General features: G+C 48.6%; 1 protein-coding gene across 1 annotated transcript in view; it reads left to right on the top strand.

Annotated features, from left to right (window-relative positions):
- Positions 1 to 20351: 20351 nt before the first annotated feature.
- Positions 20352 to 26760, top strand: part of EPHA10 (EPH receptor A10) — a 1411836-nt gene continuing 1405427 nt past the window's right edge. The window contains exon 1 of the mRNA XM_069622653.1: positions 20352 to 21133. Coding sequence (XP_069478754.1) covers positions 21046 to 21133 — 88 coding nt within the window. The 5' untranslated portion in view covers positions 20352 to 21045. The remainder of the gene's footprint in view (positions 21134 to 26760) is intronic.

Here is a 26760-nt window from a genome sequence, read left to right as displayed (position 1 = left end):
GTGCACAATTTCAGCCAAGTTCACTCACACACCGAGCTCCCCTCCAGAAGAGGGGGGATAGCACTATAGCACTGCCTTGGTCAGATTTACAAGTAGATTTCATTGGGCCTTTGATTCGGTCCTCTAGGGGGAACAAGTACATGTTAACAGTAACTTGCTTGTTCACCAAATGGGTGGAATGTCTCCCGACCCCAGATTTCAAGGCAGAAACAGCAGCTGCCCTGATGATCAATGACATCTTCTCGCGTTTTGGCCTTCCCCAAAGGATTGAGTCAGACCGAGGAAGTCACTTCACCAGCAAAGTGATGACAAAAATGTGGGAGATACTTGGGGTAAAAAGGGAACTTCATATTGCATACTGCTGATACTCTAGTGGGGGAGTTGATAGGTACAATAAAACCATTGTGAGCAGTCTAAAAATGTTTGTGGCAGATTCTGGGCCAAGTTGGGACATTCAATTACTGCTTGTCCTGTTAGGTTATGTTATGTTATTGGTATTTGTAGAGCGCATGGTCACCCAAAGGTATCTTTAGGCTGTAGGAGAGAGAAGGCAGCCAGAGCAGAGCTGAGTTTGTTTAGAATAGGTAGGTTTTGACAGCTTTTCTAAAAGCAAGGTCATTCAGGGTTTTCTTTATAAGTTGTGGGAGGTTATTCCATAGAACTGCCGCAACTGTGGAGAAAATCGGCTGCCCACTCGGGTATTTTTATACCTCAGTACTACTAGACAGTTCGCTGAGGCTGATCGAAGGTTGCAGCTTGGGAGGTATCGGATAAATTTGGCTTGCAGATATTCAGCCCTCTGTCCATGGAGAGCACAATGGACTAGGCACAAGGACTTGAATTCAATCCGATGAGTCACCGGGAGCCAATGGATGATTCGGAGCACAGGAGTAATATTTGTCCCATATGGACATCCAGTGGCAACACGCGCTGCTAGGTTCTGCAGGCATTGCAGTCGGATCTGGTTCTTAGTTTGGGCCAGATATAATGAATTGCAGTAATCTTCATGATAGTACCATGGCAGCCACCACAGGTGGGCGTAGTGAGACTGGAATCAAGGGGAGAACCTTCTTAAGAACTCTGAGCTAGAAATGAGCAGCTTGGCAGACAGCTGTCACCTGTTCATCCAGGGACATTGTGGCTGAGAGAATTACCCCCAGATGTTTTACTTTGCTAACAGTAATAGGTAAGGGACCTAGGGAAGCGGGCCAGAAGGAAGAAACCCAAACAGTGGGGTTGAGGGGACAGCCCAAAACCATCACCTCCGTTTTGTCTCCATTCAATTTGAGCCCATTACAGTTCATCCAATCTCCGACGGCTGCCAGACAACCCTGCAGGCACGACAACACCTCAGACTGGTTGAGATCCAGTCAAATCAGGATCTAGGTGTTGTTGGCGTACGAGTAGCATCTGACGCAGAGGGAGCGGATTAAACATACAGGGGCCCAAATATAGATATTAAATAAGATTGGAGACAGAGAAGATGGCCATCAGATCTACCACATATTCTGCGACCAAAATGTCTCCATTTGAGCTAATAACTGGACGCAAAATGGTGCTACCTCAGCATCTGCTCTGCAGAACTCAAGAGAAGACACTGACAAATGCCTCCACAACAACATGAATATGTTGGGAATCTAAGAAAACACCTTCAGCATGCTTTTGCGTATGCTCAGCGAAATCTGGACAAATAAAAACTCACTATGACTTAAAATCAACCAAAAAGGAATACCAAGACAGAGTCTATTTGTACAATATTCAGAGGAACCAGACTAAGGAGTGGAAATGTCTCCCCTCCTGGTGCAGTCCCTTTGAAATTGTAGATAAAATTTTACCTGTCGCCTACAGAATCCACATCCCCAAAGGAGAGCTGTCAGAAGAAAAATGGGTCCACATTAATCAGTTGAAAAGTTGTCACCCCAGACACACTTTGCAGCTGATTGAGGAGCCAAAAGAAAGTCAAATAGAGGAGACATCTGGAGAATGAGAGGAAAGAAAAAGAAAATGCGAAAGGGAATAGGTAGGTCGCTAGGTATATCTATCTAACAGGGAGTACTTTTCCTCATTGTTATTACGAAAATGCGTAACAAAACCATGGTGTAAAACCTCAATCATGTCTTTGCCTTGTTAAATAATTTGTTTGTAGATATTGTTCAAGTACCCCTGATAAATGTATGTTGCACTGATGTCAACCTTCCATGAAGACTGTCAGTGAAAGTTTCTAAAATCTGTTTTATCTATCTCCTATTAGATTATTAATTCCATTCCCTCCTAGACCTATGAGGACCTCCCCGGGGACCTGGAAAGTGCAGGAAGGAAAAGGGGTGCCGCTTGCTTGCAACAATCCAAAAAGAGGAATTCAAAGACATCCTGGCACAGTGCTGCAGTGCTGGGATTTGCAAAAACTTGAAACTGCAAAGGAAAATGTTTTGTGTTTAAAATGACCTTGCACTGGTGCTATTTCCATCTTTAAACATTACACAGTTTGGTTCCAGTAAAACACAGCCATGCCCATCTATATTCAGGATGAACACCATCAACTGAGGGTCATTCCTCCCTGAACTGCATTGTTGTGTCACTTTTGCAACAAATTAACACACACACAGCTTTTCAAAAGAAGCTCTTTCTTCCCTTTGCTTGGTGTCAGTTTCAAATAACCCTATTTTTTAGCATCTCCCTGTGTGTAGAAATTGACCAAAGCTATGCAAGCTTTCAGAAAGCAAAATGCGAGGAAAACCACATTTTGTTAAACGAACATAAAAATAAAATGCTCCGGTGTTATGCTGCTGTCACGCCGCCTGCCCTGGGGTTTCCTTACCCACGACGGCGCTCCCCATCTTGGAGATTGTATCCTCGATTCCGGCTTCAGGGTTCAGGGGTGCGTACTGCCTCGCGCATGCGCGGGCGTCCGCTCTCCGTTCTTCGCGCATGCGCAGTGAGCAGGATGCTCGACTCTGGAAGGTATGCGGCTCAAACCTCGTTGTGAGGGATCCAATACCTGGGAGACGGCACGGCTGCGTTGCAAGCCTCCCTGGTGCTGGTGAGCCTATTTAAGGAACCATGATCCTTTACCTAACCGCGTCTCAACACGGTTTGTTCGGATCGTGTCCTCGCTACTTTGTGTCACCCCGTTACCTGTTGCCTTGCTCCTTCCCTTGTTACCTGGAGATCCCTGCCTTCTGCCTGCCCTACCTTGTTCTCCCTTCCTGTTCCTTCCCCCGCTCCTCCTGGCCCTGGTCCCTGTCCTGTCTCCCTGCCATCTGTCCTGTCCTACTTTCCTTCCTTCCGCTCCTGGTTCTACTCCCTCTAGTTCCGTGCTCTTCTCATTCACCAGCCTGCTCCTCCTGCTTTCTTGTCTTCGTCCCAGAAGACCCTCCGGATCACCCTCCTGTCGGAGTTCCTTCGAGGACCTGGTACCATCTATTCTGAGGCTCCCCCTGCCAGTGCTTGCACTGTCCTGACGCCACGCTAATCAGGGGTGAGTCATCTCGTGGCGTTGGGAGTCGGTTCACCTCCAGTCCGGTTCCATTCGGGCTGGGGTTGGGCTGGTTCCCCGCGCCACTAGTCACATCTCTTCAGATCATCCGACAGCCTGGCCTCATCACCTAGGAATCCATCCGGACGAACAGGTATGCAGCGTTCTCGTGACGCTATTTATAACAGATTGAGACGCCTGTCTTCTGACTCCTCGGACTCTACTATGGAAGAGGATCCGGGATTTCGTAATGAGCTTCTTGCACTTCGTGCCGAAATGGCGGCCCTCCGTCAAGAGAATGTAGCCTTACGCCAAATGGTGACACAGAATGTTAGTCCCATTCCACAATCTGAAGGCCCCATGGCTCACACTACTCCCATCAAGTTCGATGGAGATCCTCGCCGTGTGGGCGAATTTTGTAATCATTGTCGCATACACTTTCTCTTCCGTTCATCTCACTTTATTAATGACAAAGCCAAGATTGGATACATCTTGGGTAACTTGTCTGGAAACGCGCTTGCCTGGGCAACTCCCTTGGTAGTTACCAATAATCCGATCTTGGATGATTTTTTAGCCTTCGAGAAAGCATTCTTGGATGTTTTTCAATCCCCTAATCTAGCTTCCACAGCACAGAACCAACTCATGGATCTACAACAGGCCAATACAGACATCATCTCTTACATCAGCCGTTTCCGTCAATTGGCAACGGACTCCCTATGGCCTGAGATAACGCAAAAGACCCTGTTTCGTCGGGGATTAAGGGAGGAATACAAGGATGAATTATTGCATATTCCTGAACCTGATGAATTACAGAAACTTATTGAACAAGTATTAAGGATAGATCAGAGGTTGGCCGAGAGAAAAGGGGAGAGACGACGGTTCGAGAAGGGTAACCTCCGACCGCAGTCTCCTCCTACTAGGATGCCGGTACCTTCGGATACCGCCCATGAACCTATGCAACTGGGAGCCATAAGGGGCCCTCTATCAGAAGAGGAAAAGAAGCGTAGGAGAAGTTTGCGACTATGTTTGTACTGCGGGGGTGCGTGTCACTTTCTGGGGACCTGTCCTCTGCGTCCGATCAAGAAAGGGGGAAACTAGAAGACCTGTCGTCTAGAGGAAAGGCTACGACAGGTCCCTTTTTGCTTTCAGTCCTTTCCAACCCTGTGTTACGCCTGCCCCCCATGCAACCAGCCGTCTTGATGATTTTGGAGATCACTTTGAAGTGGCTTGATAAAACCATTGATGTCCATGGTCTATTAGATTGCGGGGCCTCCGGAAACTATATTGATGAGGCATTTGCCATCAATATCGGCATGCCCTTATTTACCAGAAAAACTGTTATTCCAGTAGAGGTCATCGATGGTACACCTTTGGCTTCCGGTCCCATCCGGTTGCATACCATCGGAATGCTATTATTGGTTCAGGGGCATGAAGAAAATATTGCTCTCGACGTCATCAAGTCTCCATCGTATCCTGTGGTTTTGGGACTGCCTTGGCTTTTGCGTCACAACCCTACCATCAATTGGAGGTCCCGTTCTTTGAAATTCGTTTCGCCCTTTTGCCTTCACGAAGGTTGCTGCCGCAACACCTCTTTAGAGTCTACCACCGTGGTTCCTTTAATCCCAGGAAAAGACTCATCTGCTATATGTTCCCTGTCTCAGATTCCGAGTATTTACACCGACCTTTGTACGGTATTTTCGGAACCCGGAGAAATACCTCTTCCTCCTCATAGGAGATTTGACTGTCCCATAGACTTGATTCCTGGTGCAGTGATTCCTCATGGGAAGTTATACTCTCTGACCCAATCTGAAAGACAGGTACTCCGGGAGTATCTGGATGAGTGTTCCGAGAAAGGTTACATCGTACCCTCTAAATCCCCTGCCGGTTTTCCATTGTTCTTTGTCAAAAAGAAAGAGGGGACCTTGCGGCCCTGTATTGATTATCGTCAACTTAATGACATCACTCTCAAGGACAGGTACCCATTACCTTTGATTCGTAACATCATGGAGTCTCTACGTTCTGCTAACATCTTCACCAAGTTGGATCTTCGGGGAGCCTACCACCTGGTCAGGATCAAAGAGGGCGACGAGTGGAAAACGGCATTCAAGACACCCTTCGGGCACTACGAATACAGGGTAATGCCCTTTGGGCTGTGTAATGCCCCAGCCATCTTCCAACGGTTTATGGACAGCGTGTTTGGCGATTTAGTTGGCATCTCGGTCTGGGTTTACCTAGACGACATCCTGATCTTTTCGGACGATTTGGAGAAACATGTCTCACATGTCCGTGAAGTACTTCTGCGATTGTCACGTAATCACCTGTACGCCAAGGCCGAAAAGTGTTCATTTCACCAGAATAGCATGGAGTTTTTGGGATATGTAATCAGCAATACAGGCATACACATGGATTCAGGCAAGGTGAAGGCTATTCAGAATTGGAAACAACCACATGACTTGAAGTCCCTTCAGCGGTTTTTGGGGTTCGCCAACTTTTATCGGCGCTTTATACCACAGTTTTCACAGGTCACAACCCCGTTGACATGTCTGACCAGAGTCAAGATACCATTCCTGTGGAGTCAAGAGGCATCGACCGCTTTTGAAGATCTAAAGACAGCATTTAGTACGGCTCCCGTTTTATGTCATCCTAACGATGAGGTGCCCTATGTCATTGAAGCAGATGCCTCCAACTTCGCTGTTGGAGCGGTCCTTCTACAAGTGCAACCTGCGTCCGGCGTTGAACACCCCGTTGCCTATTACTCCCGGAAACTAACCTCCAGTGAGTTGAACTATGCTGTTATTGAAAAAGAACTTTTGGCCATCAAAACAGCGTTTGAAGAGTGGAGGCATCATTTACTTGGTGGTCGTTTTCCTGTGGAGGTTCGCACCGACCATTGCAACTTACAGTTCCTACGATCTTTGCAATGTCGCACTGCCCGCCAAGCACGATGGGCCTTCTTTTTCTCTCACTATGATTTCAATATCACCTACATTCCCTGTTCCCAGAACTTGAAGGCAGATGCTTTGTCTCGATCCTTGGAAAAAGAAGAAGTGGAAGTTGGTTTGAACACGCCAATGATATCTCCCAAACACTTTCTGCTAACCTTAGCTCCGCATCTCCAGAAAATCATTCAAGAGACCTTGAGGGATCCTGAACGTGTCGATCTGCTGAAGAAACCCCAAATCTGTGAACGCGACGGTTTTCTGTTCTTCCTGAACCGGCTATACATTCCTTCGACTGTCCTTCGCAGAGACATTCTACATGGTTTTCACGATTCCCAAATAGCCGGTCATCGGGGTATCAAAGCTACCCAAGAGTTAATCTCCAGGCAATTTTGGTGGCCAGGATGGGCCGACGAAGTCAAGTTGTATGTGGAAAGTTGTCCTATCTGTGCCCAGACGAAGATACCCAGAAGAAAGCCTTTGGGGTTACTTAAGCCTACTGAAATTCCTCCTTACCCCTGGCATACTATCGCCACCGATTTCATTGTAGAACTTCCGTCCTCTGCAGATCACACTTGTGTCATGGTGGTAGTGGATTGTTTCACTAAATACGCACACTTCATTCCCTTCATGAAGATCCCGACCTCCTCCCAGATGGCAGTGGCATTTCTTCACAACATTTATCGGTTACATGGACTTCCTGAGAAGATCATCTCTGATCGTGGTTCACAATTTCTTTCTTCCTTTTGGTGTCAGTTGTGTGCTCATCTAGGTATCCACAGAGCCTTGAGTTCAGGCTATCATCCGCATACCAACGGTCAGACGGAACGGACGAACCAGACCCTGGAGCAGTACCTACGTTGCTATGCCAACGCCACTCAGTCCAACTGGCTAAAGTACCTGGACCTGGCTGAAGTTGCCTATAACAATGCGGCCCATGCTGCCACCGGCATTAGTCCTTTTTTTTGTTCGGCTGGACAACATCCCAAGCTTATTCCTTTCTCTCCTGTGGTGCCCAGTTCTGTTCCATCTGCGGATCACTTGGTCTTCAACATTCAGAAACAGCATGTCTTGGCCCGGAGTACCCTTACGGAGACACGTGAGCGCATGAAGGAGCAGGCTGATAGGGGCCGAACCATGGAGCCCGTATTCCAGGTGGGGGATCTGGTCTGGTTGTCATCCAAAAATCTACCAGTACGTAATTTGCCCACTAAATTGGCACCCCGGTTCTATGGGCCTTTCAGGATTGCCAAACGTTTATCCTCAGTGGCTTTTCGATTGGTGCTGCCCCCCACTTGGAGGATACACCCTGTTTTTCATGTCTCCCTCTTGAAGCCCTATGTGGAGGATGTGTTTCTGCGTTCAGGTCCACGGCCCTCCTCTGTTTTGGTGCAGGGGGTTCCTGAGTTTGAGGTTCGGGAGGTCTGTGATTCACGGATTCGTCGCGGTGTACTCCAATTCTTGATTGATTGGAAGGATTATCCTGCTTGCGACCGCACTTGGGAACCACACTGTAATGTGCACGCTCCCCGGCTTATTCGTGAATACTTTCTTTGCTTTCCCTGGAAACCTGGGGCCCCGGGACTTCCTGGGAGGGGGCATAGTGTCACGCCGCCTGCCCTGGGGTTTCCTTACCCACGACGGCGCTCCCCATCTTGGAGATTGTATCCTCGATTCCGGCTTCAGGGTTCAGGGGTGCGTACTGCCTCGCGCATGCGCGGGCGTCCGCTCTCCGTTCTTCGCGCATGCGCAGTGAGCAGGATGCTCGACTCTGGAAGGTATGCGGCTCAAACCTCGTTGTGAGGGATCCAATACCTGGGAGACAGCACGGCTGCGTTGCAAGCCTCCCTGGTGCTGGTGAGCCTATTTAAGGAACCATGATCCTTTACCTAACCGCGTCTCAACACGGTTTGTTCGGATCGTGTCCTCGCTACTTTGTGTCACCCTGTTACCTGTTGCCTTGCTCCTTCCCTTGTTACCTGGAGATCCCTGCCTTCTGCCTGCCCTACCTTGTTCTCCCTTCCTGTTCCTTCCCCCGCTCCTCCTGGCCCTGGTCCCTGTCCTGTCTCCCTGCCATCTGTCCTGTCCTACTTCCCTTCCTTCTGCTCCTGGTTCTACTCCCTCTAGTTCCGTGCTCTTCTCATTCACCAGCCTGCTCCTCCTGCTTTCTTGTCTTCGTCCCAGAAGACCCTCCGGATCACCCTCCTGTCGGAGTTCCTTCGAGGACCTGGTACCATCTATTCTGAGGCTCCCCCTGCCAGTGCTTGCACTGTCCTGACGCCACGCTAATCAGGGGTGAGTCATCTCGTGGCGTTGGGAGTCGGTTCACCTCCAGTCCGGTTCCATTCGGGCTGGGGTTGGGCTGGTTCCCCGCGCCACTAGTCACATCTCTTCAGATCATCCGACAGCCTGGCCTCATCACCTAGGAATCCATCCGGACGAACAGGTACGCAGCGTTCTCGTGACGCTATTTATAACAGCTGCTTTGCAGAGAAATTAAATGACATTATGAAAGCAAAGAATACTGTAAAATGCCCAGAAACACAACTGTACATTTGGGGAAGAAAATCTGCAGAAATATAGGTATATGTTACTCTGTGTTATTTTATTTTTCCCCACAAAAAGAACTTCAACATCCTAGCTGAGGCGGGCATTCCTGTTAGAACAGTTTGGCTCAGAGGCCCAATGTCGCACCTCCATGTGATTTGATGCTGTCAGAGCAGGGACCCTGTTCTTTGAGCTGACAGGTGTGATAATTACAGGGTGCCTCAGACTGCATGGCAGAGATGCTCCCAAAAACAAAGGGGGGTTCCAACCCCTGTGTTTGCCTCAGAAGTGAAAAATACCCTTCCTTCAAACTGAAGGACTTCAAAGGAGAAACCATGGCAACCTCTGTGCAAAGTTGGCCATGGAAAGACATTTGGCTGGGGGTTGGAAAGACTGCCCACTTTTGGGAACAAAGCCAGCACATTTGATTTAAAAGACTTTTTACATTAAGACATTTATTTCAGTAATCTGAATAAGCAGTAATGTGAAATTATGATGTTTTTTTATGTAATTTTTGTATCAGCAAGATGAGACTATTTGGGTCTTCCTAGCATGTGGTGGGAGTGAGCAACAGTAAAAAGGCATTTCTGGGGAAAGCGTACATGGCACAGTTATGAAACTCAATGGAAATATGTTTCGACACTGTTAGGCTTATGTGTATCTATTTGTAGGATTTTTGATAAAATGTTGTCCATAGAAATTGTGAAAGAGTGCCAGAAGTACGATGCAATATCAAACATAATTGCTGTTTGTACCGGCATATTCTTTGTGAAATATGGGATTTGCCTATCTGATTTTCATATTGTTGACTATTGAAAATATGAAGTTGTATTCCATAACTCTTTTTTTGAGAAATGTGGCTTGTGGGGTCATAAAATGCATACACTTGTCACTTCCTTCAGTCCAATCAGCTTACAGGAAGGCGGTGACATAAACAGCCTGGCCTATCCCATCTTAGAGGTATGTCCAGGTTATTTCCACCCACATAGTAACAATCCTCTGATGTCATCCTGCTTATAAAAAGAGGAGGCATAGGGAGAGTCAGGAGATTCAAAAATCCAAATTCCAAATTCAGGGCATTCAACATCCAGAGATTCAGACATTCCACATTCACCCTGCAAGACTCCAGAGCCAGGCCAGAGGTAGCTGATCCAGATTCAGGCAGAACCTCCTATCCAGGCAGAACCACTTATCCAGCATTGAACCCTGCAAAAATCCCAATAATTCAGGGAGAATGGGGGAAAGGCTGCTGACCCTTTGGGAGAATCCAGTGACCAGACCTATCTTTGCTCAACTGATGCACCCCGCTGTCTACTGTGACTAGACTGCGGTTGCACCTCTGTTCCCTTAAATGAGAGCCCAGCTGCTGTGCAATGACCAGATCCATGTCCCGCTGTCCAGAGACCCAGTTAACTGTTGAAACCACCCAATTCAAGTGCATTTGTAAGTATTACCTTCCCCAGTAACCACAAAGCTGCATATATAGCTCTGTTACCTTGCATTCTGTCCAACCCCATAAAGATCCTATAAATACCCTAATACATTCTTAAGTTGTCAGACTCCTCTGTGTAGCCTGTCCTTAGAAGAATCCATGTTAGTCTCCATGTGTTAGAGCAATTCTTTCCAAATCATTTCAGTCTATTGTGTAAGTCCTTAGTACTATTTTGAATTAGTTAATTAATTTCCCATAGAGATGAACACGGCGTGAATAGATTAACCTTGCAAATGAACCTCTTGCGTACTGTGTCTTTCTTTAAATATATAGCCACTAAAATAGCGTTGCAGTAGAACCAATCATTTTGCTAACAAAACCGAGTTTGCCTGGGAAAGTGTTTCCCTTTTAAATCCGATTTTTCTTTCATATAAAGAATCCCACACTGTCACCCATAAAGTGTCACCCTTTCACTTTAGTTTCAAACCTGTTATCTTCCTTTGTACCTCTTCAGTAAAACCCATTTACGATTTTGACTGTTTCGCTCATTTTCAAAGCTGTTTGCTTGTTTTAAACCCGTGAAAACTAAGAAATTGCATTTTTGCCATGTGTGATTTTTGCTGCACTGTTTCCTTTCCAAAGTTGATTTTCCCACTTGCATTCATGTTGTTAGTACCTTGCCTTGTAGCTTGTGAGCTTTCTTGCTTCTTTAGTCCAGCCACACCAATTCCTTTCTTATCAATTCAACCGCACAGATTCGGTACTATGACCTATAACCAAATAAGGTGTCCAGTTAAAGTTTCGAAAACAAAAGGATCGAATGCAAAAGGTGAGAGTGCATTTGACCGAAAATCAAAGGATCGGAAAAAAAAATGTAATGTCTTTTTTTTGCTCTAGTCTAGCTTTAAAAGGGTGTTTTTACACCAAAAACCATACAGTATAGTGAGCGGGGTGTTGCGGGGGACACCCTCACAGCCCCCGCAGTCTTTTTTTAAAAAATATATACTTATCTACAATGCTACCACCAAAGGTTTGAAATTTTGGTGTTCGAACCTTTGGTGGTAGTATTTTTCGGGCTGTTTGTATGGTCCAACATTTTTATTCGGTCCGATCTTACAATTCCTTTTTGTCCTAGGAATGCAACGAGAGTGAGGGCATTTGTTATCATGTCTGGAACTCCAAGTTCAAGACCTATTTTCAGCATCGACTCACGTGACAAGAGACCAAAATTCTGTTTATTCTGCAAGTTTTAAAATGTTTTAATAAATGAAGACTTAGCATCTTCTGTGTTCTTCCATGCACCTTAGCGTGAGGGGATTAATTCTCTGCACACATGTTCCTCCTTTTTAGCGTAGAGCACTGAACTCGACTTCTCAGTGCTTTACTTCTGGGCAGACTGCCTCCCGACGCAGCTCAAACAACCTGCTATTCTACTGTGGCACAGCCTTTCATTTTCCCTTCATAATTATTTTGCTTACTTATTTCATGATACCACTGTCCAGTATCTGTACAATGGCGGCTCTGCCTGCATTCTATTCACTGCTTGTAGCTAGCCTATATGATGACTTGATGTATCTCGCATTTCAGCGTATGTACATTCATTATACTTCTGATTTCTGCAGCACCTTTTAACGTGTAATCTTATTCTTTTACACTTTTAAGGTTTACTCGATTCTTTACTTCGTCATTTCTCCTCTAGGGTTCATACATTGTCTTCATTCAGTCTTTCGGGACTTGACACACACTTTCTTATGACGTTATCAGTCCATTTTCTTAGCTCTTTCTCATATTCTTTTAGTAATCTCTTCCTGCATGCTGTCATCAACTCGAGGGTAAATTCAATATGGTTGTCTTTGTGGGGTGAAATAGCCCCTGGATGAGAAAATAAAGAGTCCAGAGTCATTAGAGGACCTGCCCTTAAGCAAAAGACCTGCCCTGACATAATGGTGAAAATGAGGCCAATGAAATCAAAGCAAAAAGAATTGGCATAAGGCCTCAAAACATCAAGATATTTAAAGATTTCAACTGCCTGGCATGAGGGAAAGATATATGGCAAGGTTTGACAAATTCTTGGAGAGCTGAAGTAGCATTCTCATAAACAGCTGTGCCCAGAATCTGAAATGAATATGTCAAAGATTGTGTTTCAACCAGAAGCTGTAAAATTGAGTTTCTTTCACTGGTGAAATGAATCAAAGGTTCTTTCGTTGTTTCTCCCAAGTGACAATGTTCACCAGAGCCATTAAAAGTGTGATTATGATGTTCTTCTTTTAACAGTTGTATGCAAGGGAAAACCTTGCAGGACACTTACACATACTGAACCAGTTTATTTCATAAGAGGCCATTTTAAATGCATTTAGGTTTGCTGCCAGCCATTTGCTCCAGGACCTCCCATTCTGCTGTCCTGGAGGCAGGCCTTGGGTGTCATCATCAATCAGGACTATAAGATGTGAAACTGTATCCCAGGTCCCCAGTTGTCCTGGAGACTTAAGCTTGCAACTTCCAACCTCAGTGCCTTCCCTTAAAAATACAACTTTCATTGATGTTAGAGATCAGATTTGCAGTGGAAGACCAGATAAGGAAGTCTGTTTTGCCGCTCTTCTGACCACAGGACAAAAGCCTCATTAAAACATGCATCAGCTAGTCATTACCTATTGAAGAGCTGAGCAATCTAAACACAGAACCCCTCTTGATGTCACAGCCATGAACAGAGAAATTGGAACTCGGAGAGCAAGGGTGGGGGCCAGAGCCAAGGAGTGATTTAGCTGCCCATTGTGTAAAATGGGAGAAATGCATTTCATCATGTAAAATCAACAATACAATATTTATCCCACAATAGTTGTGGTGGGATTTCTGGAAAGGTGTCAGCTAACCCCTTCTGGTCATCCTAAAACGATTTTTGTGAGATCAACATAAGTAAAGTTAGTCATGAAAACGTCAGGTAACCCTCCTTGTGAATTTGAGAGATATAAAAACTTGATTAAAGCAGGCCCAGTATGATTCATATGCCGCCCCTAAGGGCCATATTTTTAATTGATATAATTCTGGAGTAGATGAAGAAAAACTGTATCTTTGCACACAAATGATGTACAGACACCTGACAAGGCTTATTATTCGCAGTAAAATATAGGTTTCAAAAATGCATTTATATCTGTCAAAACATGGAGATTAAGGGCACTTGTCATGCAGTGAGATTTCTATGTCCCCAAACAAGATGAAGTGCCTTGTCAAAGTGAGATGATGAAGTGGTCTCCTCCCCTGGTGTCCCAAAGTACTCCCACATGTTCTGGACCTGTCAGCACACAGGGGGGAGTGGGGCACTGGATCAGCAACCAATCCCTTCTGCATGAACTATGACACAAATTGTGATGTCATTTGCCCTATAACAAAGTAAGCACGCCTCAGAACAGGACTCGTTCCGCTAACTACGAGGATGATCTGCTGTCAAAATCTTGAGAAACACCCCGGCAGTAAGCCTGGCTTGCAGTGGAGCCAGGGATTTAGAAGCTGACCTGGGACCCCTTGGAGGACTCAGCAGAGACCTTGACTGACTCCTTTTTGCTGGCCCAGCAGCGTCCTGATTCTCCATGATGTTCAGTCCGGACGTCTCCTGTAAGTAGAACTAAATCCTAAAAGCCATAGGGCCTCCCTTCGACTTTGGAGGTAACCACGCCGCTATTTGTGGCATGGCTGCCTCTAAAATCGCTCCGACTCCGCCCTGGTGAATGGAGTAATTACTGGTCCATTCCAAGGTTGGAGTGACCGGTAATTCCCCATTCACCATGGCCCTTCCCCATTCCCATTTGAGCCCCCGGAGGGCGCAATGGGAATGGGGAAGGCGCTAATAACGGTACTGTAAATTATGGTACCGCTATTAGCACTGAAGTCCCTTTGCATGTCCCATCCTTAACGCTTGCTAAAAGCAGGCGTTAAGGAAGGAGCTGCAAAGGGAACCCGTAGTAGGGCGGTGAGGGTTTAACGGCACCGGTCTCATTACCGGTGACCGTTAACCCTTACTGCCCTACTCGGAATGAGGCCCATAGAGTGTGTAGGCCCTGTATTCTTTTAGCATTGTTTTAAATAATTCCCCATTGCTAAATCCCCAGTTGCCTGTATATGTCAGTAATTTCTTCATTGAAGAATCCTGTGTTTGCCTGTGCATTTCAGTCATTGCCCCATTGAAGAATTCAAATTTGCCTTTTTAGATCCTTAGCATATTTTTCAAAGTAAATCAATTAATTCCCCCATTGAATCCACAGGATCTGTATAGGTGGAATTTGAAACCAACAATTATTTCCCATTGTTTTGTGAGCCGCGATATTCCTAAAGTTTTGCAGAAGAATTGAATTCAAAAAGCCCTGTTTCCATGTGTGTCCTATTGTAAGGCAAAACAAAATTGTTCCCATGTTTCCATTCTGTTCCTACTTCCCCATTGTAAGGCAACGCAAAATGTTTCCCATTTTCCCATTCTGTCCCTACTTCCTCATTGTAAGGTGAGAAACAAAATTGCTCCATTTTCCCATTATGTTCCCATTTCCCCATTGAAATTGTGCTAAACATTCCAAAATTGGTTTTCCCATCCTGTTCTGACCATTAACCTACAAGCCTGTGTGTGTTATTGCCGGAGGTGGCAAAAATGAATTTTCCCATTGCATCTCTGCCTCCTCTCTATTGGTTTTGTGATCAAGCCTTCCAAAATACGATGTTCCCATTGTGTGCTGACTGATAATCTATAAAGAGCTGTCTGTCGTTTAAGGGGAAGCAAAACTAATTCCTTTCCCTTCTGTTCTTTCACATAGCAATTGTGATAAATAATTGAAAAAAAACATTCTTCCTTTGTGCTCTAAAAACAAATGCTCCCGTTCTTTGTCTGCTCCCCATATTGTTTCTGTGAACCATATCCCAAATTCGATCTGTTCCCTTGTGTTCCCACTCCTTTCCACTGCCTTCCTCCCAAAAGAGACAAGCCTAGTGAATGTTTGTGGGGGTGGTGAGGGTTGCTTGGACCAACGCATCATTCTGTGTGCATTCACTTTCCTGTTTGTTTGCATTAATAATAATAGTAATTTGGCACTTATATAGCTCTACGAACCCTCAGGTATCTGAACGCTGCTTATTATTACCCACGGTGTGTGGTACTCATTTATCGACCTCGGAAGGATGAAAGACTGAACTCTGCACAGATGTCAAAGCGAGCGCTCTACTCGCTGTGCCACTTGCATTCGTTTTCCTTGTGCCCTTTGAACTGTTCTCTGGTTGTAGTGAGAGAAGTAAAAGGACATTCTTGTCACTGTATCTTATTGAGTTATCTCAGTGTGCTTCTTGTCTTTGTGGTGCCATAACATTGGTGGCTGATGTAAGTGGTTTATTCTAATTTGACATAAATAATTAATTAATAAATATCTTCTTAATACACACCGCCTGGTTCCAGGTCTATTGGGGCACTGGGTATTCATAGGGATTGTGTGTGAGACGGGTTGGAGGCCTTCTCAAAAAGGACCTGAAGATTAGAAATCAAAGTGTTTTATTGTGCTCCACACTCATTGTAGGGGAAGGAGATCCCTGACTTGCGTGTGTGCCGTGTAATAAACCGTGACCTCTTAATCGATACCTTCTTCCAAATACTCGCTGTGGTATTGGTAAAATGGCTGGTGTTAGACAAGGCACAGTCTCGTTTCTGCAATACTGGGGAAGTAGGGGGTAGGGTCGCCTGTGGATGTGTATGTCTGTTCCTGTAGCGATATTTTACTGAGTGTGTGTTCTATTGAAACATGAGTGAATTTGAGCATTATATTGAGTGTGTACTTGATTAAGAGCTGAGTGAATGTGTATTGTATACTGTATCATGACTTTCAGATCCGTGTGAATGTCGGACCTTTGCTGAACCTGGGCTTTCTTAGGAGCTGAGTGAATGTGGATATTATGCTGAATCTTGACTTTCAGATCAGTGTGATTGTGGGACATTTGCTGAGCCTGGGCTTTCTTAGGAGCTGAGTGAATGTGGATATGATGCTGAATCTTGACTTTCAGATCAGTGTGAATGTGGGACCTTTGCTGAGCCTGGGCTCTTTTAGGAGCTGAGTGAATGTGGATATGATGCTGAATCTTGACTTTCAGATCAGTGTGAATGTGGGACTTTGCTGAACCTGAGCTTTCTTAGGAGCTGAGTGAATGTGAATATGATGCTGAATCTTGACTTTCAGATCAGTGTGAATGTGGGACCTTTGCTGGGCCTGGGCTCTTTTAGGAGCTGAGTGAATGTGGATATGATGCTGAATATTGACTTTCAGATCAGTGTGATTGTGGGACTTTGCTGAACCTGGGCTTTCTTAGGAGCTGAGTGAATGTGGATATGATGCTGAATCTTGACTTTCAGATCAGTGTGAATGTGGGACTTTGCTGAGGCAGGGATTTTTTTAAAGCTGAGTGAATGTGGATATGATGCTGAATCTTGACTTTCAGATCAGTGTGAATGTGGGACCTTTGCTGAACCTGGGCTTTTATAGGAACTGAGTGAATGTGGATATGATGCTGAATCTTTCATTTCAGATCAGTGTGAATGTGGGACCTTTGCTGGGCCTGGGCTCTTTTAGGAGCTGAGTGAATGTGGATATGATGCTGAATATTGACTTTCAGATCAGTGTGATTGTGGGACTTTGCTGAACCTGGGCTTTCTTAGGAGCTGAGTGAATGTGGATATGATGCTGAATCTTGACTTTCAGATCAGTGTGAATGTGGGACTTTGCTGAGGCAGGGATTTTTTTAAAGCTGAGTGAATGTGGATATGATGCTGAATATTGACTTTCAGATCAGTGTGAATGTGGGACCTTTGCAGAACCTGGGCTTTTATAGGAACTGAGTGAATGTGGATATGATGCTGAATCTTTCATTTCAGATAAGTGTGAATGTGGGACCTTTGCTGAACCTGGGCTTTTTTAGGAACTGAGTGAATGTGGATATGATGCTGAATCTTTCATTTCAGATCAGTGTGAACGTTGAACCTTTGCTGAGCCTGGACTGTTTTAGGAGCTGTGGATACGATGCTGAATCTTGACTTTTGGAGATGAGTGAATGTGTGCACAGAACTGAATGTGGACATTCTAAAGGGCTATGTAAATGAGTACATTGTACTGAGTCTTGCCTTTATAAACAGATTTGTGACTCTTAACAGAATATTTGGTGTTGGCTGAATAAAGAGCTAAGTGAATGCAGGCATAACATTGAGTTTGGGCTTTTTTCTGAGCTTAGTGATGGTCAATATTATACTGAGTCTTGGTTTCGAGTAAGTGAATGTGAACATAAAATTGAATCCTGCCTTTTACAGGTTCATTGAATGCAAACAATATTCTGTGTCCGGGCTTTACTGAGGACTGAGTGATTATGAGCAATGGACTGAGTGTTAGATATATAGACCACTAGGTGATTGTGAGCATTATACAGAGTCTGGATTCTCTTGAGGACTGCGTGATCGTGAGCATTTTGCTGAGTCTGCACTATGTTGAGGCCTGCTTGATCGTGACCACTGTACTGAGTCTGGGATGAATTGAGCACTGTGTGATCTTGGGTCTATCCCACAAGCTGAGTCAAGTCTGTGTCTGTAACTGCAGGCCCCATATGCAGGCAAACTTACATTTGTTGTGTTGGGATGTGGGTGTCGTGTCCTGCCGACCCCTTCCCTCCCCATAAAATAAGAGACACTGAGTACACAGCAAACTGTCTGGATGTTTGGGTCCCCGTGCAGGGTCCACAAACAGCTTGTGTCTCTCTCAGCTGAAAGCAGTTCATTATATAGGACCCAGGGGTAGCCCCTGGGTCTTTGTAGTGTATCTGTGGGGGCTATGGTGCCAGCCCCCAGGCCGTCCTGCAACCCACAGTCTGAGCCCCTGTGGGGCGCTCATCTTTGTTGTGCCTCTGCCTGGCTGACCTTGCTTCTCCTGGGTGCTTAGCACCAATTGGTTATTGTGGAATGGTGAGGTGTTCTTTCACACCTCGCCCTTCCTGCATTTTGCAGCACTGAAACTGCATATCTCCTTCTTGTAGGGGGAGAGGGGAGCTGGGCCTTGGGGGAGGGTTGCTGCAATGCTGCCCCTCTCCTGAGCCTGCTTCCATGAGGGCAGGAGTTACGCAGCCTCGCTTGGGGCTGCCCGGCAGCGTTGCCCAGAACTGCGGGAGGATGGGCACAATAATATGACGTTATATGTAGCGCTTGGTGATGCATTCCTCACGCTTCTAAGCACTACCATAATGTGGCTTAACATCACAAGGTTTCTCGGGGAGAGCGTGGCAGAGTCCCCAAGTCACACTTCCCAGCCTGCATGCGTGATTGCATTGAGGTTCTCTCAGGTCGCGGGCACCACGGGCAGAAAGAGCCATCGTGTAGGGTCATGAGACGATTGCTTGACCAAAGCATAGGGTGTTAAAAGAGATCATAATATGAGGTTTGGGGGCATATCTTGTACCAGACTCTTGCTTCAAGGCGCTGTCATTATTACCCGGTGTGTTAAAACAAATTGTTCTCAAATGATCGGCCTCTGAAGTTGGCCCTGCCGGAATAATCTCTTCGTGGCCCCATGCACAGTGCTTTAAGTGGGCCGGGGCCTGCCGGGGCCAGGCCCCGCCAGTCTCCAAAAAGTGGGGCTGAGCCGGGGCCCTGCCGGGGCCCCCCGGTCCCACCACGCCATGGCAGGACGCATTATCCAGCCACGGCCACAGCCGCGACGGGAGATGCGCCCGACAGTGTAACGTTAGGCAAGTGGACAGAAGTGCCAGCCAGCCACAGCATCACTGAGGCTGGCTGGCACTTCTGTCAGTCACTGTAACTTCCCTGATGACCCCCCATCTGAGGGGTCATCAGGGAAGTTACAGTTCCTTTGTTTGTCCTCACCAGGACACTGACCCTCAGTGAACCTGCGGGCTCCATGATCTAATATGTAGATTATATCACAGAGTCCGCGGGTTCGCAGAGGGTGAAAGGCGCCTCGGGCTCAGTGATCTATCTGTTCTGAGCAGAGATCACTGAGCCCGAGGCGCCTTTCTCCATCGGCAAAGCTTTATAAAAGATGCCTTGAATTGTATACGTTTCAAGCCATCTTTTATAAACGTAGAAATATTTCTATGTTTATAAAAGACGGCTTGAAACGTACACAATTCAAGGCATCTTTTATAAAGCTTTGTCGACGGACAAAACCACCTTGGGTTTTGTCCATCTTCAACGCTTTATAAAAGATGGCTTGTACGTTTCAAGCCATCTTTTATGAACATAGAAATATGTTACAAATGTCTATGTTTATAAAAGGTGGCTTGAAAAGTACACAAACCATAGTAAGGTAAGCACACAAGTGTGCGTAACTTACTATGGTTTGTACACTTTCAAGCCACCTTTTATAAACATAGAAATATGTAACATTGCTATGTTTATAAAAGAAGGCTTGAAAAATACACAAACCATACTAGTACGCATACAAATATATAAATTCTCTACTACATCTATATATTTGTTTGCGCACCCTACTATGATTTGTGCACTTTTAGGCCACGCCCACAGCGGATGCCACGTCCCCAAACGAGGGCCCCCCCTCAATTTCTTACCCCACTTAAAGCACTGCCCATGCAAGAGGCACGTGCTTAACCTACCGAGCTATCCGCCAAGCATTGCTGTTGAAGAAAAGAAAAGAGGTCGCTGGGAAATCGCACGAAGCCCATTTGGATAGATGTATATCGCAAAGTACCCCTTACTCGACGTACTCCCTTTGCCCAAAAATGCACGGAAAGGAGTTCAGACACCTCAGCAGGTAAAAGGGATGCTGTCAGACTTGAAACACACGTACGTTTCTAAGCAAACGCGTCTTCCACAAATTAACTCATCAGAATGTATTAAACCCAGCCTCGGTCAGCGGATATGTTGCTCTTGCACGGGCAGGAAGGTGTTAACTCAATCTCCCGATTTAAAGGGGGAGTGAGAGAGGGAGGAGGGGCTGCCGCTCGCAGCCGGCAGAGAAAGGCGCAGCTCTGCGAGTGAGGGGGCATGGGCATGGCAAAGCAGAAGACCTAGGGGCGCAGGTGTACAGAGCGGTGTCCCTGGCATGCCTGGCACGACACAGGGAGAAACCAAGAGAGGCAAGTGCGGAGCGCTGCGGGCACTGGCATGCACGCTGCACAGGAGGCAGGCGTGTAGACCTGTGCTGCCGGGCGGGCTGACCACGACACAGGAGGACCTCTGAGGATGCAGGTGTGCAGAGCTGTGCACGCTGCTGCGCATCACGCACACCAGGAGAACTAGGGATGCATGTGTGCAGAGTTGGTGCCGCTGGCAGGCACACCGCACAGGAGGGGAAGGAGGCAGGTGTGCAGCGCTGCCGTCATTGATGTGCACCCCAGAGGGCCAAGAGACCCGCGACCAGTGAACGCGTGTGAGGGCCAATGAACCAGGCAGCCACGGACTGTGGCCACCCAGCTGATGGCCGTGCGTGCCCACCCCCGCTGATGCCAGTCCAGGTAAAGAGCGCCCCTGCAGCAGGACTGGAAGCGAGGATGGGGGCTGGAGACTCTGCCTAGGGGGCAACGAAGAACTTGGGCCGGACGTCGCCCCCAAGGTGCTGCGCGCAGCTACGACTGGAGCAGCAGCCGGAGGGTGCCCCGCCGTGCAGAGCCGGACCATGGAGCTCCCGCCCGCCGCCCTACGGCTCTTCCTGGGTATCACGCTGCTGGTGTCCCGCTTCAGCACGGACAGCTCTGCGGAGCAAGGTGAGTGAGGGCGGAACCGGCGTGGGCTCCAACTCTGAGTGCAGTGATGAAGGGGATGAGCCGCGGGTGAGAGGGCTGGGTTTGTATAGGAGTCTGGAGAGCACACACAATGGAATTGCAGACACAAGAGCCATGGGCCATAGCAGTGAGAGTGATGTAGGACCGCCTGTGTGAGCGAGCCGGCGTTCTCCAGTGACTGGGGCTGTGCACGCGAGAGAGCTTGGAGTTTGTGTGTGAGAGGCATGGCCATCTCAGAGACACCGCAGGCCGACTGTCCGTAATAATAATAATTTAGCATTTATATAGCGCTGCGAACCCTCAGGCATCTGAGCGCTGCTTATTATTACCCAGGTGTGTGGTGCTCATGGCTCTGCACAGATGTCAAAGCGAACGCTCTACTCGGTGTGCTATCGAGAGAGACCTGGCCATCCCAGAGACACAGCTGTGCCACTGTCTATAATAATAATAATTTAGCATTTATATAGCGCTTTGAACCCTCGGGCATCTGGGCGCTGTTTATTATTACCCACAGTGTGTGGTGCTCATTTATCGACCACGGAAGGATGAAAGGGTGAGTTTGGCCCCACCGGGATTCTAACCTGTGTCTGCAGGCTCTGCACAGATATCAAAGCGAGTGCTCTACTTGCTGTTCTATCAGACCGTCTGTGCAAGAGAGACCTGGCCGCCTCAGTGACACAGCTGTGGGAATGTCCATGCAAGAGACACAGCTGTGGTACTGTCCATGCGAGAGAAACTTGGCTGTCTCAGAGACACAGCTGTGTGACTGTCCGTGCTGTAGAGACCTAGCAGTCTCAGTGACACAGCTGTGGGAGGGCTGTGCGCGAGACACCTGGCCGCCTCAGTGACACGGCTGTGGGAATGTCCATGCAAGAGACACAGCTGTGGTACTGTCCATGCGAGAGAAACTTGGCTGTCTCAGAGACACAGCTGTGTGACTGTCCGTGCCGTAGAGACCCCGCAGTCTCAGTGACACAGCTGTGGGAGGTCTGTGCGCGAGACACCTGGCCGCCTCAGTGACACGGCGGTGGGAATGTCCATGCAAGAGACACAGCTGTGGGACTGTCCATGCGAGAGAAACTTGGCTGTCTCAGAGACACAGCTGTGAGACTGTCCGTGCCGTTGAGACCTCGCAGTCTCAGTGACACAGCTGTGGGAGGGCTGTGCGCGAGACACTTGGCCGCCTCAGTGACACGGCTGTGGGAATGTCCATGCAAGAGACACAGCTGTGGTACTGTCCATGCGAGAGAAACTTGGCTGTCTCAGAGACACAGCTGTGTGACTGTCCGTGCCGTAGAGACCTCGCAGTCTCAGTGACACAGCTGTGGGAGGTCTGTGCGCGAGACACCTGGCCGCCTCAGTGACACGGCTGTGCAAGAGACACAGCTGTGGGACTGTCCATGCGAGAGACACCTGGCTCGTGCCTGAGCCTCTGTCTCGTGCTTTCATGGCTTAGCCCCCAGTTGCCTTGTCTCCAGGATGTCTCTCTACTGTCCAACTGGTTCACTTCGAGGCACTGGCCAGCATCTTCTCATGGGTCCTCCCTTGTATTGCCTGCACAGCGGAGACAGATGTTCTTCTGTCTGTGGTCCTCCAGCCTGGAATGTGCTGCCTCCCGATCCTCCCAAACTCAACTCCTATTCATTATTTAGGGAGAATTTCAAAACGCACCCCAATAATGATCCTCTTTCGTTATGAATACTTCTGGTTTGCTCTGCCCACTCAGTGTTGTCATCTACGCCCCCCACATGCCATTTCTGCTCGGCTCCCATCAGGGTCTGCGGGCTACAAACATGTATTTATTTATTTCATTTGATATAGTGCCCAGACCCGCAGGTTTCACGGCACTTGTACAAAGTAGGGAAAGTGCAGACACAATCAAGGTAGAGAGCATAGTGCAGTGCACATTAGACATATTTGCCAAATAGCCTCGTTTTAAAGGGATTTGTGGAGACGGTGAAAGATGGTTCATTTCAGAGGTGCCAGGGACGGGGGTTCCAAAGTGTCAGAGCGGGGGAACAAAAGCTGGCGCCCAGCGCGCTTGAGATTGAATCTGGGCATCAATAGAGTGCGGCTGGAGGGAGCGTGTATTGGTTTTGCTGAAATACGTGGGATGAGGTAGGAAGGGGCCTTCTTGTGTAGACATCAGAGAGCGGCAGCCAGAGGTTTACATTTGATTCGTGCTTTTCACGAAAATCAGAACACATTGGAGAGACCTGGCCATCTCTGTGACACAGCTGTGCGACTGTCCATGCGAGAGTGACCTGGCCACCTCAGTGACACAGCTGTGTGACTGTCCATGCGAGAGTGACCTGGCCACCTCAGTGACACAGCTGTGTGACTGTCCATGCGAGAGTGACCTGGCCACCTCAGTGACACAGCTGTGGGACTGTCCATGCGAGAGTGACCTGGCCACCTCAGTGACACAGCTGTGGGACTGTCCATGCGAGAGTGACCTGGCCACCTCAGTGACACAGCTGTGCGACCGTCCATGCGAGAGTGACCTGGCCACCTCAGTGACACAGCTGTGCGACCGTCCATGCGAGAGTGACCTGGCCACCTCAGTGACACAGCTGTGGGACTGTCCATGCGAGAGTGACCTGGCCACCTCAGTGACACAGCTGTGGGACTGTCCATGCGAGAGACACCTGGCCATCTCATTGACACAGCTGTGGGACTGTCTGTGCGAGAGACACCTGGCCATCTCTGTGACACAGCTCTGTGCGAGAGACACCTGGCCATCTCTGTGACACAGCTGTGCGACTGTCCATGCGAGAGTGACCTGGCCACCTCAGTGACACAGCTGTGTGACTGTCCATGCGAGAGTGACCTGGCCACCTCAGTGACACAGCTGTGGGACTGTCCATGCGAGAGTGACCTGGCCACCTCAGTGACACAGCTGTGCGACTGTCCATGCGAGAGTGACCTGGCCACCTCAGTGACACAGCTGTGCGACTGTCCATGCGAGAGTGACCTGGCCACCTCAGTGACACAGCTGTGGGACTGTCCATGCGAGAGTGACCTGGCCACCTCAGTGACACAGCTGTGTGACTGTCCGTGCGAGAGTGACATGGCCACCTCAGTGACACAGCTGTGGGACTGTCTGTGCGAGAGACACCTGGCCATCTCATTGACACAGCTGTGGGACTGTCTGTGCGAGAGACACCTGGCCATCTCAGTGACACAGCTGTGGGACTGTCTGTGCGAGAGACACCTGGCCATCTCAGTGACACAGCTGTGTGACTGTCCATGTGAGAGTGACCTGGCCACCTCAGTGACACAGCTGTGCGACTGTCTGTGCGAGAGACACCTGTCCATCTCAGTGACACAGCTGTGCGACTGTCTGTGTGAGCGACACCTGGCCATCTCAGTAACACAGCTGTGCGACTGTCCATGCGAGAGTGACCTGGCCACCTCAGTGACACAGCTGTGGGACTGTCTGTGTGAGCGACACCTGCCCATCTCAGTAACACAGCTGTGCGACTGTCCATGCGAGAGTGACCTGGCCACCTCAGTGACACAGCTGTGTGACTGTCCATGCAAGAGTGACCTGGCCACCTCAGTGACACAGCTGTGTGACTGTCCATGCGAGAGTGACCTGGCCACCTCAGTGACACAGCTGTGCGACTGTCTGTGTGAGAGACACCTGGCCATGTCAAAGACAAAACTGTGGGACTGTCCGTGCGAGAGACACCTAGCCATCTCAGTGACACAGCTGTGGGACTGTCCATGCGAGAGTGACCTGGCCACCTCAGTGACACAGCTGTGCGACTGTCTGTGTGAGAGACACCTGGCCATGTCAAAGACAAAACTGTGGGACTGTCCGTGCGAGAGACACCTAGCCATCTCAGTGACACAGCTGTGGGACTGTCCATGCGAGAGAGACCTGGCCACCTCAGTGACACAGCTGTGCAACTGTCCATGCGAGAGTGACCTGGCCACCTCAGTGACACAGCTGTGTGACTGTCCATGCGAGAGTGACCTGGCCACCTCAGTGACACAGCTGTGTGACTGTCCATGCGAGAGACACCTGGCCATCTCATTGACACAGCTGTGGGACTGTCTGTGCGAGAGACACCTGGCCATCTCTGTGACACAGCTCTGTGCGAGAGACACCTGGCCATCTCTGTGACACAGCTGTGCGACTGTCCATGCGAGAGTGACCTGGCCACCTCAGTGACACAGCTGTGTGACTGTCCATGCGAGAGTGACCTGGCCACCTCAGTGACACAGCTGTGGGACTGTCCATGCGAGAGTGACCTGGCCACCTCAGTGACACAGCTGTGCGACTGTCCATGCGAGAGTGACCTGGCCACCTCAGTGACACAGCTGTGCGACTGTCCATGCGAGAGTGACCTGGCCACCTCAGTGACACAGCTGTGGGACTGTCCATGCGAGAGTGACCTGGCCACCTCAGTGACACAGCTGTGGGACTGTCTGTGCGAGAGACACCTGGCCATCTCATTGACACAGCTGTGGGACTGTCTGTGCGAGAGACACCTGGCCATCTCAGTGACACAGCTGTGGGACTGTCTGTGCGAGAGACACCTGGCCATCTCAGTGACACAGCTGTGTGACTGTCCATGTGAGAGTGACCTGGCCACCTCAGTGACACAGCTGTGCGACTGTCTGTGCGAGAGACACCTGTCCATCTCAGTGACACAGCTGTGCGACTGTCTGTGTGAGCGACACCTGGCCATCTCAGTAACACAGCTGTGCGACTGTCCATGCGAGAGTGACCTGGCCACCTCAGTGACACAGCTGTGGGACTGTCTGTGTGAGCGACACCTGCCCATCTCAGTAACACAGCTGTGCGACTGTCCATGCGAGAGTGACCTGGCCACCTCAGTGACACAGCTGTGTGACTGTCCATGCAAGAGTGACCTGGCCACCTCAGTGACACAGCTGTGTGACTGTCCATGCGAGAGTGACCTGGCCACCTCAGTGACACAGCTGCGCGACTGTCTGTGTGAGAGACACCTGGCCATGTCAAAGACAAAACTGTGGGACTGTCCGTGCGAGAGACACCTAGCCATCTCAGTGACACAGCTGTGGGACTGTCCATGCGAGAGTGACCTGGCCACCTCAGTGACACAGCTGTGCGACTGTCTGTGTGAGAGACACCTGGCCATGTCAAAGACAAAACTGTGGGACTGTCCGTGCGAGAGACACCTAGCCATCTCAGTGACACAGCTGTGGGACTGTCCATGCGAGAGAGACCTGGCCACCTCAGTGACACAGCTGTGCAACTGTCCATGCGAGAGTGACCTGGCCACCTCAGTGACACAACTGTAGGACTGTCTGTGCGAGAGACACCTAGCCACCTCAGTGACACAGCTGTGCGACTGTCTGTGGGAGAGACACCTGGCCATCTCAGTGACACAGCTGTGTGACTGTCCGTGTGAGAGACACCTGGCCATCTCAGTGACACAGCTGTGGGACTGTCCGTGCGAGAGACACCTCGCCATCTCAGTGACACAGCTGTGCGACTGTCCGTGCGAGAGAGACCTGACCATCTCAGTGACACAGCTGTGCGACTGTCCGTGCGAGAGAGACCTGACCATCTCAGTGACACAGCTGTGCGACTGTCCGTGCGAAAGACACCTGGC

Source organism: Ambystoma mexicanum, chromosome 11 (genome assembly GCF_040938575.1).
Source record: "Ambystoma mexicanum isolate Mex_15411 chromosome 11, UKY_AmexF1_1, whole genome shotgun sequence".
Lineage (NCBI taxonomy): Eukaryota > Metazoa > Chordata > Amphibia > Caudata > Ambystomatidae > Ambystoma > Ambystoma mexicanum.
Note: the sequence above shows the minus strand (reverse complement) of the source record. Positions and strands in the feature narration are given on the sequence as shown.